This window comes from Tribolium castaneum, chromosome 2, assembly GCF_031307605.1.
Source record: "Tribolium castaneum strain GA2 chromosome 2, icTriCast1.1, whole genome shotgun sequence".
Taxonomy (NCBI): domain Eukaryota; kingdom Metazoa; phylum Arthropoda; class Insecta; order Coleoptera; family Tenebrionidae; genus Tribolium; species Tribolium castaneum.
In genome coordinates this window covers 19,455,165-19,470,314 of record NC_087395.1, presented here as the reverse complement: position 1 = coordinate 19,470,314, position 15,150 = coordinate 19,455,165, and the positions used below count along the sequence as shown (strand labels likewise).

Here is a 15,150-nt window from a genome sequence, read left to right as displayed (position 1 = left end):
CATCATTTGCATGGCCGTTAGATATCAGGATCACCATTCGAGTTTCAATCGAATCATTTTATTTTGTGTTTCATTGTGTATATAAATATTTTGTTGTACATAAGTTTCGTAGTGTGCGGAGGTGTTGGGGCTTGGATTGGTAGTAGTGTTCTGTTTGTTAGAGTAGTTCTGTATACATGACGCTTATGTTTTCAGCTTTTTTGCTTGTTGTATGTATTTAATTCATGATTTTTGTTGAGCACTGGTAGGAAATTTGCACGATTTTAATTGAAATGCTTTTCATAGACATCAAATGCTATCAACATACGGACTGCACAGGGCAACATGCTTGTATCGATGGGAAATGTCGCAATCCATGTTTAGTTTCTAATCCATGTATCGAATCACACGACTGTCAAGTTCAAGACCACCAACCCGTGTGTGTCAAAGGTACAAACATTTATATTTTGTGCCAGCAGTATTTTAAATTGTGTTTACAGTTTGTCAGTGCCAGAAAAATTCAGATTGTGGCGCTAATAATCTAATATGTGACGGCTGTAAATGTATTATTGGTAAGTATTCTCTTGAGTTTTAAATAAGAACACAAACAAGAATCTTCCCCAGGCGAAGAACCGAAAATTGTGCCTGGTTGCGAGCATTGCCCACCTGGAATCGCTTGTGACCCCACAACAGGGGCTTGCATCAAAGGTAGGTCCAGCAAGTCTGGTTTTAGTTGTTTTAAGTTTACACCAAACGTGTTGCTGTTTTTTGTCAAACCATTCCCTTCCCTATTCCATCCCCCATAAATCGCAAAAATTTAACAACGAAAAAGCCATTTGAACTGGACAGCTTTTCATCGCCGCAAGGGTAAAGTACATCGTAACAACAGTTATTGATGTTTTGAGCCATTTTATCACTGATTTTGTGTTGCAGCTTTATCATCTAACTGTATATTCTTCCTAACATGTACCTATTTGTAAATTTTGTAAAAATAGCAACACTTTTATGTTCTGATCATTGTGGCATCACGCTCAGTGCTCTGTCAATTATGACTGACTCTTTTGTTTCAATATTTGTGAAAAATATATGACTTCTTTCACAATTATTTTTTTGTCTGTTCTTTAGTGTATATGTTGTAGATAGATTTCTACTTATTTCCACTTGGTTATGGTCAGCTTCCGCTTCTCATTGCACATGTTACTAACATCTCCATAATTACTTGTATTATATGAAGATTAATAAAATTCACTTTTACTTACTTTGTTGTTTGTTTTTTTAATATAACAGATATGGTGGCTTCAACACCAGGTACACTAACTGAAACACAAACTGTGACTTTCTCACAAATAACAAAACAAACTACTAGTGCTACTACTATTCCTACTATCCTAACATCTAGTGGAAGTACAGAATTAACAACACCTATTTCTGAAACAACTAAAGAAATACCAATGACACCTTATACTTCGGGACCGGCGCAAACAACAACACTTAAAAGTGAATTGTACACCTCAGTTCCTATTGAAAATCAAACAACTACCACTACCGAAGCGGCTAAACCAGGAACAGTTTTTACAAGTAGACCACTTACGACGACAACTGAAAAAACGGAATTAGTTTTTCCGGTTACAACAACCACAGAAAAGTTTGTTACAGTTACACCACAGTACCCGGAAGAAACGACTCGTTATGTTACTCCTGAAATAACAAAACTTGTTACTACGACTGGTAAAGTGTTGACCGAAGAGATAACTACAGCAAGACAGGAACAAACGACAGAATATGTTGTAACAACAACGGTAAAACCGGCATATACAACTGAAACACCAGTAACTGTAGTTGGTTTACCTGAAACAACTCCAACTCCTAAAAGTATTGTAACTGAGGAAATAGTTACTGTGGGAAGTACAACAAAATTGCCTGAAGGTACAACAGCAGAAGTAATCGAAACAGGGGCTACATTAGTAACTGTAGTTGGTTTACCTGAAACAACTCCTAAGAGTCTTGTAACTGAGGAAGTAGTTACCGTGGGGAGTACAACAAAATTGAATGAAGGTACAACAACAGAAGTAATCGAAACAGGAGCTACACCAGTAACAGTAGCTGGTTTGCCTGCAACAACTCCTAAAAGTCTTGTAACTGAGGAGGTAGTTACCGTGGGAAGTACAACAAAATTGCCTGAAGGTACAACAGCAGAAGTAATCGAAACAGGAGCTACACCAGTAACTGTAGTTGGTTTATCTGAAACAACTCCTAAAAGTCTTATAACTGAGGAAGTAGTTACCGCAGGAAGTACAACAAAATTGCATGAAGGTACAACAGCAGAAGTAATCCAAACAGGAGCTACACCAGTAACTGTAGTTGGTTTACCTGAAACAACTCCTAAAAGTTTTGTAACTGAGGAAGTAGTTACTGTGGGAAGTACGACAATGCAACCATTGCCTGAAGGCACAACAGCCGAAATAATCCAAACAGGAGCTACAGGAATAAAATACGTGCCAGAAACGACTACAAAAGAAATTACTTCCCCAATTATGGTGCAAGAAGGCAGTACTGTTACTGTTCTAACTACTAAAGAAACTACACCAATGTCGACTCAATTAGTTTCAGAAATAACAACGAAATTGCCAGAAACAACACAGGCACAAGAATTAACACCTGTTACTGTAGTTTCACCAGAAGCAACACATGCTATTGACACAAAAAATGAAAGCGTTACACAGATACAGACGACAGAATTTGCTACTACGAGCAGTAAATATTTTACAGAGAAAATACCAGAAATAACTACTTCGAGTGTTACAACTCCTGAAACTAGTTATAGTACACCAGAGCGGCTCACAACACGAATCAAGTCAGAATATACAACAGAACCAAGTTCTGAGCCATCTCATACAGTTCATATTCCTGTTACGACATTACGGTCTTTTACAGAGGGTACATCAACAACAAAGATGCAACAGGCAACAATGGTAGGACTAACCACTGTTACCACGACTGGTTTACCTAAAACAACTGGAAAGACATTTGTTACTGAAATAGTAAATGTAACTGGTGCGGAAGCAAGTACAACTGGATATATTACTACCACAAGTTCAACTACTAAACCTTCCACAACGGAAATTTCTAGTACTGAAAGTATAACCACAAAGTACGTTCCCGAAGTAACATCAGAAATAACAACACCGGGCGTTACAACTTCTGGAAGTACCCCAGGAGGTTTGACGAATCCAACTTTTAGACCTCTTACAACGCTAATACCTGCTACTATTGTTCCTTTAGCGGAAACAACAAGATCATTTGTTACTGAAGGAGAAAATTTAAGTACTGTAGAAACAGGTACTACTGGCAAACCCTTTATGGGAGAAACAACATCAGAAATACTAGAAAAAGTTAGTACAATAGGTAAATACGCACCAGAAACTACAACACTTCCTACTGAAACCACAACAGAAACAGTTAGTTCACCTGTTACCGTTCGCGAAAGAATTTCTAGTACAATTGAGACGTCTTCTGAAAGACTTGAAACAACTTTTGGAACTACAACAGTAAGAGGAAAGGATATCACTACAATTGAAGCTGATAGAGCAATCACAACAGAAACAGTCACTACACCTGTTAGCGTCCCTGAAAGGATTTCTAGTACAACAATTTTAACAACAAATTTGATACCAGAATACACAACTGGGACAATTTCTAAAAAATATGAAACGACTTTCGTTCCAGTTGAAACTACAACACTAAGAGGAGAAGAATTAACACCTGCTACTATTGTTCCTTTACCTGAAACAACAGCGAAATCAGTAGTTACTGAAATTCAAAATATTATTACTACAGGAGCTGGTACAACAGAATTTATTGCGGTAAGTAGTCCGAGTGGTAAACCTTTTACGGAAAGAACAGCAGCAGGGATACCAGAAGAAATGAATACGGTAGGTGGTATTACTAAATACGTATACGAAACTACTACAGCTGCAAAAGAAATTACCACCGAGACAGTTAATGTACGTGTTACCCTTCCTGAAACAGTTTCTCGTACACCAGGTGTTATAACGACTGAGACTACTTCTCAAAGATACGAATCGACGTTTGTTCCAGTTGAAACTATAACTGCAAAAGTGGGAGAATTGACTCCTGCTACTATCGTTCCTGAAACAACTACTAAAACATTTGTATCTGAAGTTAGTAACGCAACTGAAACATCAATTCCAGAAACAACATTAAAAGTTACAGAAAAAGCGACATCTCCGTCTGTACTAGGCAATACAAAACCAACAACGGTTTCTGAATATGTTACTGTACAGGAAATAACCGGAATACCTACCATAAAGATATATACAATTCCCGGCGAAGCCCAGAAAACAACTGAGAGCAGTGGATTGACAAAACAATCAACAACCTCCAAAGAAGAATTACCACCTACCAGTTACAGTACTAAACAATACACTGTCGGCACTACTAAGACATTGCCTACAACCGAGAAAAGTGAAACCGAAATATCAGTCACAACGTCTGGAACGGAAAAAGGTGAAATTCCTGGGTCATTTACAACATCTACACCTGAAAGATATAAAACCGTAGCCCCAATAAGTACTGTTCATACATATATATCAACTGAAAGGAATCAATTTCTTACGACCGAATTCGAGACAATAGCAACAGAAAAAACTACAAGCGGTTATACTAGTCATATACCAACTGAATTATATGTAACGACCGGTCTAACAAAAGCTCCTAAAGAAGAAATTACAACTTCTGAATATACTACTAAGATTTCGACTGAGTATACAGCTATTCCTACTGAAAAAACGACTAAATATTTAGAAACGGTTGTGCCTGAAAGCACGGTTAGTTCTGCTACCCGAGGAACAACAGAAACATTTATATCAGAAAGTATTACACCAGAATACGTTACAATGACTACTACAAAAGCTTCTGAAGAAACAACAAAGCCCGAGAGAGGTACTCCAGAATTTATGACAAGTCAAGGAATAACGGAAACTCCTACACTTTATACAAACCCAGTTACCACTACTGGAACTAAAAAAGAAACAACAAAACCTCCTGTAACAACTGTAGGAGAAACTTTTACAACTGGAAAAGAGTACACCTCAGCTTCTCCAAAAGAAAGTACCATTTCAATAAAATACGTTACTGAACCAAAGTATACATTTGTTACTGAAACGGAAAAAACCGTTCCAACAAGTGAAGTAGTTCCTCATGAAACGATAACTACTTCGGGGACACCTACAGCATTTACAGAAAAATATGTCACCATACCTGGGGTAAAAGTTACTGAAACAGAAACAACTAAACCTCTAGAAAAATACACAACCCCAATAATTTCAACTGTAGAAACTGTGAAGACTAGTAAATCTTTTGAAACTACGCCTGAAATAACTACAAGTGTATATTCAAAACCTACAACTTTGTCTACAGAAAAAATTACTCCTGAAATTATAACTGGCAAGTATATTCCCACAACAGAGTATTTTACACAAAAAACGACATCTTTTTCTACTGGGTCAACACCTTTTGTAGGTACCACAACAGAAAAACACGTAACCGTCGTTACTGCAAGTGCGGAATTACTAACGACCAAACCTATTATAACAATAGGTACCACTGTAGGTTTAGAGACAGAAAAATCAACAAAACCTTTAGAAATAGTTTTATCGGAAACAACTACTCTAGAAGTGCCAACAACAGAAAAAATGCAAACAAAACCAACTGTAACTTTTGCTCCAGAAACGACGACAACAAACTATACTGCAGGGATTACAACAGAAGGGGTAAAAACTAGTGCTGAATATTTGACAAGTCATCCAGAAACCGAAACAACAAAACCCGGGTTTTATAGTACTCCAGTAAGCACTGTTTATACATCACCTATTAAAACTGAAGTCACAACAAGTAAAGCAACCGAATTTACTTCACCACCAAAAATTGAAACGACAACTCATGAAAAACCAATAACTGAGTTTACTTCTCCTATTAAAATTGAAACTGCAACACCACCAACTGCAATTTTTGTAACCGAAGGAATTACTACTGAATATACGTCGCCAGTAATTAAAACTATTGGAACCACAACTGAAACAGAAGGAAAAACTTATTCCACTACTGAACAATTGTACACTTCTGCTACTGCTTCCATTACTGAAAAAGGGACAACACCTGGTATGATTTCAAGTAGTCAGAAGCCAACCAAAGAGCCAGGAAAATCAACAGAATTTTCGAGGGTACCGAAGGTTACAGTTGTAACAGAACCTTCTATTGGCATAACAATAACTTCAGAAAGAGTTACTGAACATACTCCCAAAACACAAGCGACTGAAACACCTTCTTATACCACATCTTTATTAGAAACAACAAGTAAGGCAATAACCGAAGAACAAATTGCTACTACGAAAGCAATAACAGTTCCTCCAGAAGGAGAGAAGCCAATCATTGGAGGACCTACTATTCCAGTAATCGTGATTGGACAAGAAACAACCCCAGGATCCGTTACTAAACCTTCAATTACTACAGAACTAGACGTTACAACTGAAATACCAAGCCAAAAAGTAACTACGCTTGTATCAACGGAAACTACATCTGCAAAAGGAAAAGAACCAATAACTGTTATAACCGAATATACTACCTTAGAGGAAAGTACTCCTAAAATTACTGAAGCAACAACCGTGCCAGTTGTGACTACAACACGAGGTGTATTTACTCCTATTTCTGTACCTCAAACGACGACAGAGTATACAAAAGAAACTACTCAAACTCAAACCAACGAATATACGGAAATTGTGACAAAAAAAGAAGGAACGACATTACCGGGAGCTAATTTAATGACAGAAATAACTACTGAAACTTCAACAGTGGGCAAAGAATTAAAACCCACAACAACTTCTGAGGGTGTACCTGTTACTGAAATCAATGGAACTACAATAAAAAGTACAACGTTACCAGTAATGACAAAAGTTGTTACTGAAACTACTCCTATATTCACAACAGTTAAACAAGTATCTACTACTACGGTACCAACAGAAACTACTGTAATATATACAACTTTACCTGCATTAACTTCTATAAAATTAGGAACAGGTAGTACTACAGAATACACGACCCAACAAATCATACATTCAAGTACTCAACCTGGAACAACAATATTATCTGAAACAACTGAAGTTCCCGCACAAACGGAGACTATTTCTAGCTTTGGCACTACAATTAAAGCCTTTACAACTAGTACTATTTCTATAGAAACTGAGCAAACTAGTACCCAAACTACTCTCAGTGAAAATTTGACTGGACAACCAATTTCAAAAGTCACAACTGAAAGTACCACTGAAGTACCAACTCTTAATTTAACAACACAGACAACCGAAGTTAGGTTTACTATAACTTCTGAAGGTTACACAGAGACCACAACTGCTGAAACTTTATTAAATCAAACTGCGACTACTTCTATTCCAATCGAGACCTACACAGAACGGACTACTAACCTAACTAATATTTGCAAATCGGACATGGACTGTGCTCCATTTGAAACATGTCTATGCCAGCAATGCATTAACATTTGCGCAATTGGTGGTCGTTGCGCTCCAAACGCAATTTGTACAGCAGAAAACCACAAGGAAATCTGCATGTGTCCACCAGGATACACAGGAGATCCTAAAAGGAATTGCTTGCAAGGTATAAGCCACAAGTTATTCGCCCCCCCGAACACACCAGCCTTTGTATAAAATTGTATTATAGTCTCCACACTTTATAAATGGAACTAATTGCACCAAATTGATTTTTTAAGTAATAATTGCATGGTAATTTTTGGTTTGCGGTAACTTGTAAATATTTTGTAAAAACCCTCTCATATTTAACTCTGCCGTTTTAATATGGTGTTATAATATATTAATCTCTAACTGTCTACTAGAACCACCCCACTCAAAAGCACCTAAACCATGCGAATCAGATATGGACTGTCTCGAAAGCGAGGCTTGTTACATGTCGTTATGTGAGGACCCTTGTGCGTTTACTAACGCCTGTGCGGACACTGCAAAGTGTCAAGTGAAAATGCACAGGCCTATATGTACATGTCCCATGGGATACGAAGGAAATCCTGCGGTTAAGTGCTTCAAATCCTCAACAAGTAAGATAACATTTAACTATCGCGATGTAAATAATTCAATTAAAGCAATAATCAACAACATAACAGTCAAACTAATCAACAAAAACAGTTTTTATTTTTGTAAATTTCGTGTGAATACTATGTAAATATCTAGACTAGTCTTCTTCTCTTACTATGTTCTTTGCACCTTTTTATCAGTAAGTTGCACCAACAACAACGATTGTCCCCTGACTGAGGCTTGCATCGGACATGCTTGTCAAAGACCATGCGACGTGCACAACCCTTGTGCCCAAAACGCAGTCTGTGTTAACACAAACCATGGCTCGGATTGTAGCTGCGCTGAGGGTTTTCAAGGAAACGGTTACGTTGGCTGTGTGCCAGGTACTACTTCCCATGAAAACTCCCAATAAACACTCACTTCAAATTTTTAGTACACGATTATAAACCTATTTGCCAATACAACGAAGACTGCCCACCCAACAAACTCTGTGATAGACTTAACAGGATGTGTATCAATCCATGCTTCGAGGATTCGTGCGGGGAAAATGCAGAATGTTTGCCTAAAGACCACGGAATTGAATGTAGATGCTTGCCAGGATACCAAGGAAACCCTTACACCGTCTGCGATCAAGTCTTGGGTTGCCGGTCTGACACTGATTGCGCTCCTAACGAAGCTTGTATCAACGGCCAGTGTGGCTCGCCTTGCCGTTGCGGCCCTTATGCCATTTGCGAAGTTCTCTATCACAAACCAACATGTAGATGTCCACCGGGATACGAAGGAAATCCAGCCACGGGTTGTAGACCACCAGCAAATCCATGTGACCCTAATCCCTGTGGTACTCACGCGTTGTGTGAAATCGATAAAGGCAGTGCTGTTTGCTTCTGTCCTAAGGGTTTGACCGGAAATCCATTTATCAACTGCTGTAAGTTTTAAACAACTTGTCACGAAACTAGTTAAGCGTTTTTTATTAGTTCCAGAAGGTGACGATTGCTCCCCCAACCCTTGTGGTCCTAATTCTGGATGTAAAGTCGTCGGTGGCAAAGCTGTTTGCTTCTGCTTACCCGAATTTGAAGGCACTCCTCCTCAAACTCCTTGTGCCTTACCAGCAAACCCATGCAATCCATCACCTTGTGGTCCCAACACCCAGTGCACAATTCTGAGCAACGGTTTTGCCAAATGTACTTGTCTTCCGGGCTATTTGGAAAGTCCTAACACGATTAGAGGCTGCGTCGAGCCTAAAAACCCATGCGAGCCTAACACGTGTGGTCAAGGGGCACTTTGCGACCCGTTACGCGAACCTGCCTGTTACTGCCCATATGGGACAGTTGGAAATCCTTATAGATTATGTGCCGAGCCCCACGTCGCACCTATGTTATGTAGTCCCGGGCCTTGCGGACCAAATGCCGATTGTTACGTGTCAAATAACCAAGAACAGTGTTACTGCCGTGCTGGTTTCATCGGTGATCCTTATTCAGGATGTAGAATCGAACCTCCAAGTCCTTGTATTCCTAATCCATGTGGTCCTGGGGCTCAATGTGTAGTATCTCCCGATGGTAAATCAATGTGTCGTTGTCCGGATGGTATGGGGGGTGACCCAACGGGACCTGCAGGGTGTCACGGCTATGAATGCGTGGTTGATGATAATTGTGCTGACCATCAAGCTTGTATGGGATATCGGTGTAGGGACCCTTGCCCTGGTTCGTGTGGAGTCAATGCCCATTGTCGCGTTGAGAAACACCATCCTGTGTGTACCTGCGCGCCGGAATTTACCGGAAATCCCGTTATTAGATGTTTCCCGGTACCCAAGCCAATGCCTGAACGAAATCCATGTTTGCCTAGTCCTTGTGGTCTTAATACTGTATGCCAAGTTGCCGGAAATCGAGCCGTTTGTTCGTGCTTACCCGACTTCCAGGGAGATCCCCAAACTGGATGTAGACCTGAATGCGTACTTAACTCTGATTGTCCTATCAACAAAGCTTGTCTTGAAAGACATTGTGTTGACCCTTGCACTATTACTAATTTGTGCGGTTTGAACGCTTTGTGTCAAGTACGCGATCATACAGCCACCTGCGTCTGTCCTGAAGGCTTTATGGGAGATCCATTCTACCAATGTTTGCCAACACCGCCGGTACCACCAGTTGCTAACGTATCTAAACCGTGTTTGCCTTCACCTTGCGGTACTAACATCGAATGTAACAACTACGGCGGTCAGGTGGCCATTTGTGACCCTTGCTTAGGCCCTGACGCTCCTTGGAACCCACAATGTCGACCCGAATGTCTCACTAACGCCGATTGTCCCTTTAATAAGGCTTGTTTGGGGTCTGTTTGTGCTGATCCTTGTCCCGGTTCGTGCGGAGTGAATGCTTTGTGTACTGTTATCAACCACACACCGGCTTGTAGCTGTCCGCAAGGTCTAGTAGGAAACCCATTCGAGCATTGTTCAGTCCCAACAAGTAAGTCACGTTGACTCAATTTGATAAAGTTATAACATTTTCGTTACAGAACCACAAGACAGAACCGATACTTGCGAAAACGTGCGGTGTGGCGCCAACGCGCTCTGTAAGCAACAGAACCGAGCTTTGGCTTGTGTCTGCAAGAAAGGTTTCTACGGCAATCCGTGGATTGCCTGTCGACCTGAATGTGTCATCAACCCCGACTGTCCCCTCGACAAGGCTTGCATTAACAGTAAATGCGTCGATCCTTGTGCTGGTGTTTGTGGAGTTGGAGCCCAATGTGAAACCATAAATCATATTCCGATCTGTTACTGTCCGCCTCAACACACCGGCGATCCCTTCGTCACGTGTTACCCCTTCAAACCCCCAGCGCCTCCACTAGTCGTAATCCCGGGCAATCCTTGTGACCCTTCACCCTGTGGCCCTTACAGTCGGTGTCTAGTCTCGTCGCAAGGCTTCGCAACTTGCTCATGTCTTCCGAATTATCATGGCGCAGCTCCGGCATGTAAACCTGAATGTATTGTGAGCTCGGAATGTCCACAAACTCAAGCTTGCATCAACCAGAAATGTTCCGATCCTTGTCCCGGCATCTGCGGCAGTAACGCCCTTTGTACCGTCATCAATCACAATCCTATTTGCAGTTGTTCACCAGGCCTTCAAGGCGATCCTTTTGTCAATTGCTACCAACCACCACCTATTGAAGAACCTCGAGTACCGACTAACCCATGTAGTCCATCTCCTTGTGGTCCTAATTCAATTTGTCAAGTTAAAAAGAACAGACCGGTTTGTTCCTGTAGCCCAAATTATATTGGAAGCCCGCCGTATTGTCGTCCTGAATGCGTTATTAGTCAAGAGTGTCCCAAAAACCGGGCCTGTGTCAAAGAAAAGTGTGTCGATCCCTGTATTGACACGTGTGGGCCTAATGCGAAGTGCGACGTTGTTAATCATACGCCGTTCTGTAGTTGTTTGCAAGGATATGAAGGCGATGCTTTTGTTGGATGTTCTGAAATCCCTGTCATACCTAAAGACCCATGTAATCCCTCACCTTGTGGCGAAAACGCCCAATGTACTGTAGCAAATGGGGCGGCGAGATGTAGTTGTATACCTCCTTATATCGGAAACCCTTACGCTGGTGGCTGTAGACCAGAATGTACCATCAATGCGGACTGTCCTACCCACTTAGCTTGTCTGAGTCAACACTGCCGAAACCCTTGTCAAGGTTTATGCGGAGCTAGGGCTGAATGTAACGTCGTTAATCATGTACCAGTGTGTACTTGTGCCCGAGGCCTAATTGGGGATCCTTTCACCTCTTGTCGGGAAGCGCCACCTGAACGTAAGTCACACTTTGCTTCTCTAAGGTGAATGTTTAATAATTTTGTTAATTATAGCACCCAAAAACCCATGCGAGCCTTCGCCCTGTGGCCCCAATAGCATATGCCGAGTCAAGGGCAACCAAGCTGTGTGTTCCTGCCAAGTCGGGTACTTCGGAGCACCTCCACTATGCCGACCTGAATGTCTAGTCAGTAGTGAATGTAGTCAACACCAAGCTTGTATCGCTCAAAAATGCCAAGACCCGTGTCCAGGAGCGTGTGGTTACAACGCCAGATGCCAAGTCGTAAATCACAACCCAATCTGTAGCTGCCCGCCCAACTACATTGGAGATCCTTTCGTTCAGTGCAATCGAGAAGAACCCAAAACCGAACCACCGAAACCGGTCAGTCCGTGTATACCGTCACCTTGCGGTGCCAACGCTGAGTGTCGCCCCGTTGACGATCGACCGGTTTGTTCGTGTCTCGCTGGTATGTTGGGTGCTCCACCAAACTGCCGACCCGAGTGCGTTATCAACCAAGATTGTCCTTCACATCTTGCGTGTGTTAGCAACAAGTGTAAAGATCCGTGTGCCGGGTCGTGCGGTTATAACGCTCAGTGTAACGTGTTTAACCATCAACCGACGTGTACTTGTCTTTCTGGGTATGAAGGTGATCCATTCTCAGGCTGCACAGCAATTCAAGGTAAGTTTTTCAAATCCAGCTTGTTTCTGTGCCTTCATTTCAGCCTACTCTGCTATTTTCTTACTATTTCTCGTCTTTTATAGTTATTGAAGAGCCTAGAAATCCTTGCAACCCCTCACCATGTGGGGCTAATGCTGTTTGCAAAGAGCGCAACGGTGCTGGTTCTTGTACTTGCGTGCAAAATTATTTCGGTGATCCTTATGCCGGATGTAGACCTGAATGTGTAATGAATAATGACTGTCCGCATGACAAAGCATGTCTCGGGATGAAATGTCGGGACCCTTGTCCTGGTAGCTGTGGCCTTAACGCGGAATGTAAAGTTATAAATCACAATCCTCAATGTTACTGTTTGCCGGGTTATACTGGAAATGCTCTAAACCTTTGCCGGGAAGTTCCAGCCAGTAAGACAACTGTAGACTATCCTAATCATCACGTTAACCCTTTCTTCGTAGTTACATACGAAGAACCTCGCAGAAACCCTTGTATACCTTCCCCCTGTGGCCCCAACAGTATCTGTAGAGTACAAAACGACAGACCGGTTTGTTCTTGTTCTGCCGGTTATTTGGGCGCTCCACCAAATTGCAGACCTGAATGTGTTGTAAATTCTGAGTGTCCTTTAGACAAAGCTTGTTTCACTCAAAAATGTACAGACCCCTGCCCTGGCACTTGTGGGTACAACGCGCTATGTAAAGTGGTCAACCACAACCCGATTTGTAGTTGCCCTCCCGGCTATGAGGGTGATCCTTTCACCAGATGTATTGTAACCATAAGTAAGGCTCTTACTCTTAGCTTTTCTTTTTTTGCATGTAATTCTTTCTAGCTCCACCTGTAGTCGAAGAAAAGAATCCTTGTATCCCTTCACCATGTGGGCAATTTGCTGAATGTCGCGTGTCAAATAATAGGCCTGTATGTTCATGTTTACCAAATTATTTCGGGCAACCACCCAACTGCAGACCCGAGTGCGTTATTAATTCAGATTGTTCACTGACCAAAACGTGTCAAAACGAACGTTGTGTTGACCCTTGCCCCGGCTCTTGCGGCGTAAACGCTGAATGTAGAACGATCAATCATTCACCAGTTTGTTACTGCTTGCAAGGTTTCACTGGAGACCCATTTTCAGGATGTCAACAAAGTAAGCTTGAAAACGTGACTTTCATGTATTCTCATGAAACTTTTAGTCGTGGTTGTGGAAGAACCTAAACATCCATGCAACCCATCACCTTGTGGAGCTAACGCAGTTTGTCGTGAACTGAATGGCGCAGGGTCATGCACATGCGTTCAGGATTACTTCGGTGATCCTTATTCCGGTTGCAGGCCCGAATGTGTGACAAATTCGGAATGTCCGCGAGATAAATCGTGTGTCAACAATAAATGTAAAGATCCTTGTCCTGGAACTTGTGGTCTAAATGCTGAATGTAGAGTGTATAATCATGCCCCGTCTTGTAACTGCCTGCCAGGATACACTGGAAATGCTTTACGATCATGTCACCTTCCACCTCCACTTCGTAAGACTCTTGCCTATACTCTAACCCTTTTTCATTCTTTTCTTTAAAATCTAGCACCTCCACGAGAATCGAACCCTTGTGAACCTTCACCTTGTGGGCCTTATAGCCAATGTCGGGCCTTAGGCACAGATGCCGTTTGCTCTTGCCAAGCAAACTATATCGGAAGGCCTCCATCTTGTCGCCCCGAATGCACAGTTAGTACCGATTGCATGCAAGACAAGGCTTGTATTAATCAGAAATGTCGAGATCCTTGCCCTGGAACATGTGGTTTAAACGCTCGGTGTAACGTAATCAATCATAACCCGATTTGTAGCTGTTCACCCGGATTTGAAGGAGATCCCTTTGTTAGATGCGTACCAATACCAAGTGAGCCACTTTCCAATTCTCAGATTTCAGTACTACTGTTACTTTATTGTAGAACAACCAGTTGTCGAACCTAGTGGCAACCCTTGCGTTCCTTCACCTTGCGGCCCCAACTCACAATGTCGCGTCGTCGGTTCACAACCCGCATGTTCTTGTCTACCTAACTACATCGGTCGGTCTCCAAACTGTCGCCCTGAATGTACCATAAACGCCGAATGTCCCAGCAACTTGGCTTGTATTAATGAGAGATGTCGAGATCCTTGTCCGGGTTCGTGCGGAGTTTTGAGTACTTGCACCGTTGTTAAACACTCACCAGTGTGCCAGTGTGAGGTTGGCCACACTGGAGATCCTTTTGCCGGCTGCTCTCCCATCCCACAAATCGCCCCCGAACCTGTGAATCCATGCAACCCATCACCTTGCGGCGCGAATGCTGTTTGTAAAGAACGGAACGGAGCAGGATCTTGTACTTGTTTACCGGAGTATTTCGGCGATCCTTACTCCGGCTGTAGACCCGAATGTGTCATAAATACCGATTGTCCGCGTGATAAGGCATGTATTAATAATAAATGTAAAAATCCTTGTCCGGGAACATGCGGGCTGAACGCCGAATGCATTGTGGCCAATCATGCCCCATCTTGTTCCTGTCTAGTTGGCTATACTGGGAATCCATCTGTTGCATGCCACTTACCTCAACCTAGTACGTATCGTTTAATTTCCTGTA

The 15,150-nt window shown here is 42.0% G+C and overlaps 1 protein-coding gene across 3 annotated transcripts in view; it reads left to right on the top strand.

Moving 5' to 3' along the window:
- The window catches only part of dpy (dumpy), a 119,976-nt gene that overhangs the window by 63,340 nt on the left and 41,486 nt on the right, over window positions 1–15,150 (top strand). For 2 of the 3 annotated variants that reach the window (XM_064354768.1, XM_064354767.1), the window contains exons 24-38: window positions 286–429; window positions 480–551; window positions 604–687; window positions 1,267–7,665; window positions 7,901–8,116; window positions 8,294–8,476; window positions 8,527–9,018; window positions 9,068–10,549; window positions 10,599–11,882; window positions 11,938–12,561; window positions 12,645–13,331; window positions 13,382–13,693; window positions 13,740–14,066; window positions 14,121–14,432; window positions 14,485–15,126. In XM_064354768.1, coding sequence (XP_064210838.1) covers window positions 286–429; window positions 480–551; window positions 604–687; window positions 1,267–7,665; window positions 7,901–8,116; window positions 8,294–8,476; window positions 8,527–9,018; window positions 9,068–10,549; window positions 10,599–11,882; window positions 11,938–12,561; window positions 12,645–13,331; window positions 13,382–13,693; window positions 13,740–14,066; window positions 14,121–14,432; window positions 14,485–15,126 — 13,260 coding nt within the window. The remainder of the gene's footprint in view (window positions 1–285; window positions 430–479; window positions 552–603; window positions 688–1,266; window positions 7,666–7,900; window positions 8,117–8,293; window positions 8,477–8,526; window positions 9,019–9,067; window positions 10,550–10,598; window positions 11,883–11,937; window positions 12,562–12,644; window positions 13,332–13,381; window positions 13,694–13,739; window positions 14,067–14,120; window positions 14,433–14,484; window positions 15,127–15,150) is intronic. The other variant, XM_064354769.1, reaches the window with a different exon arrangement.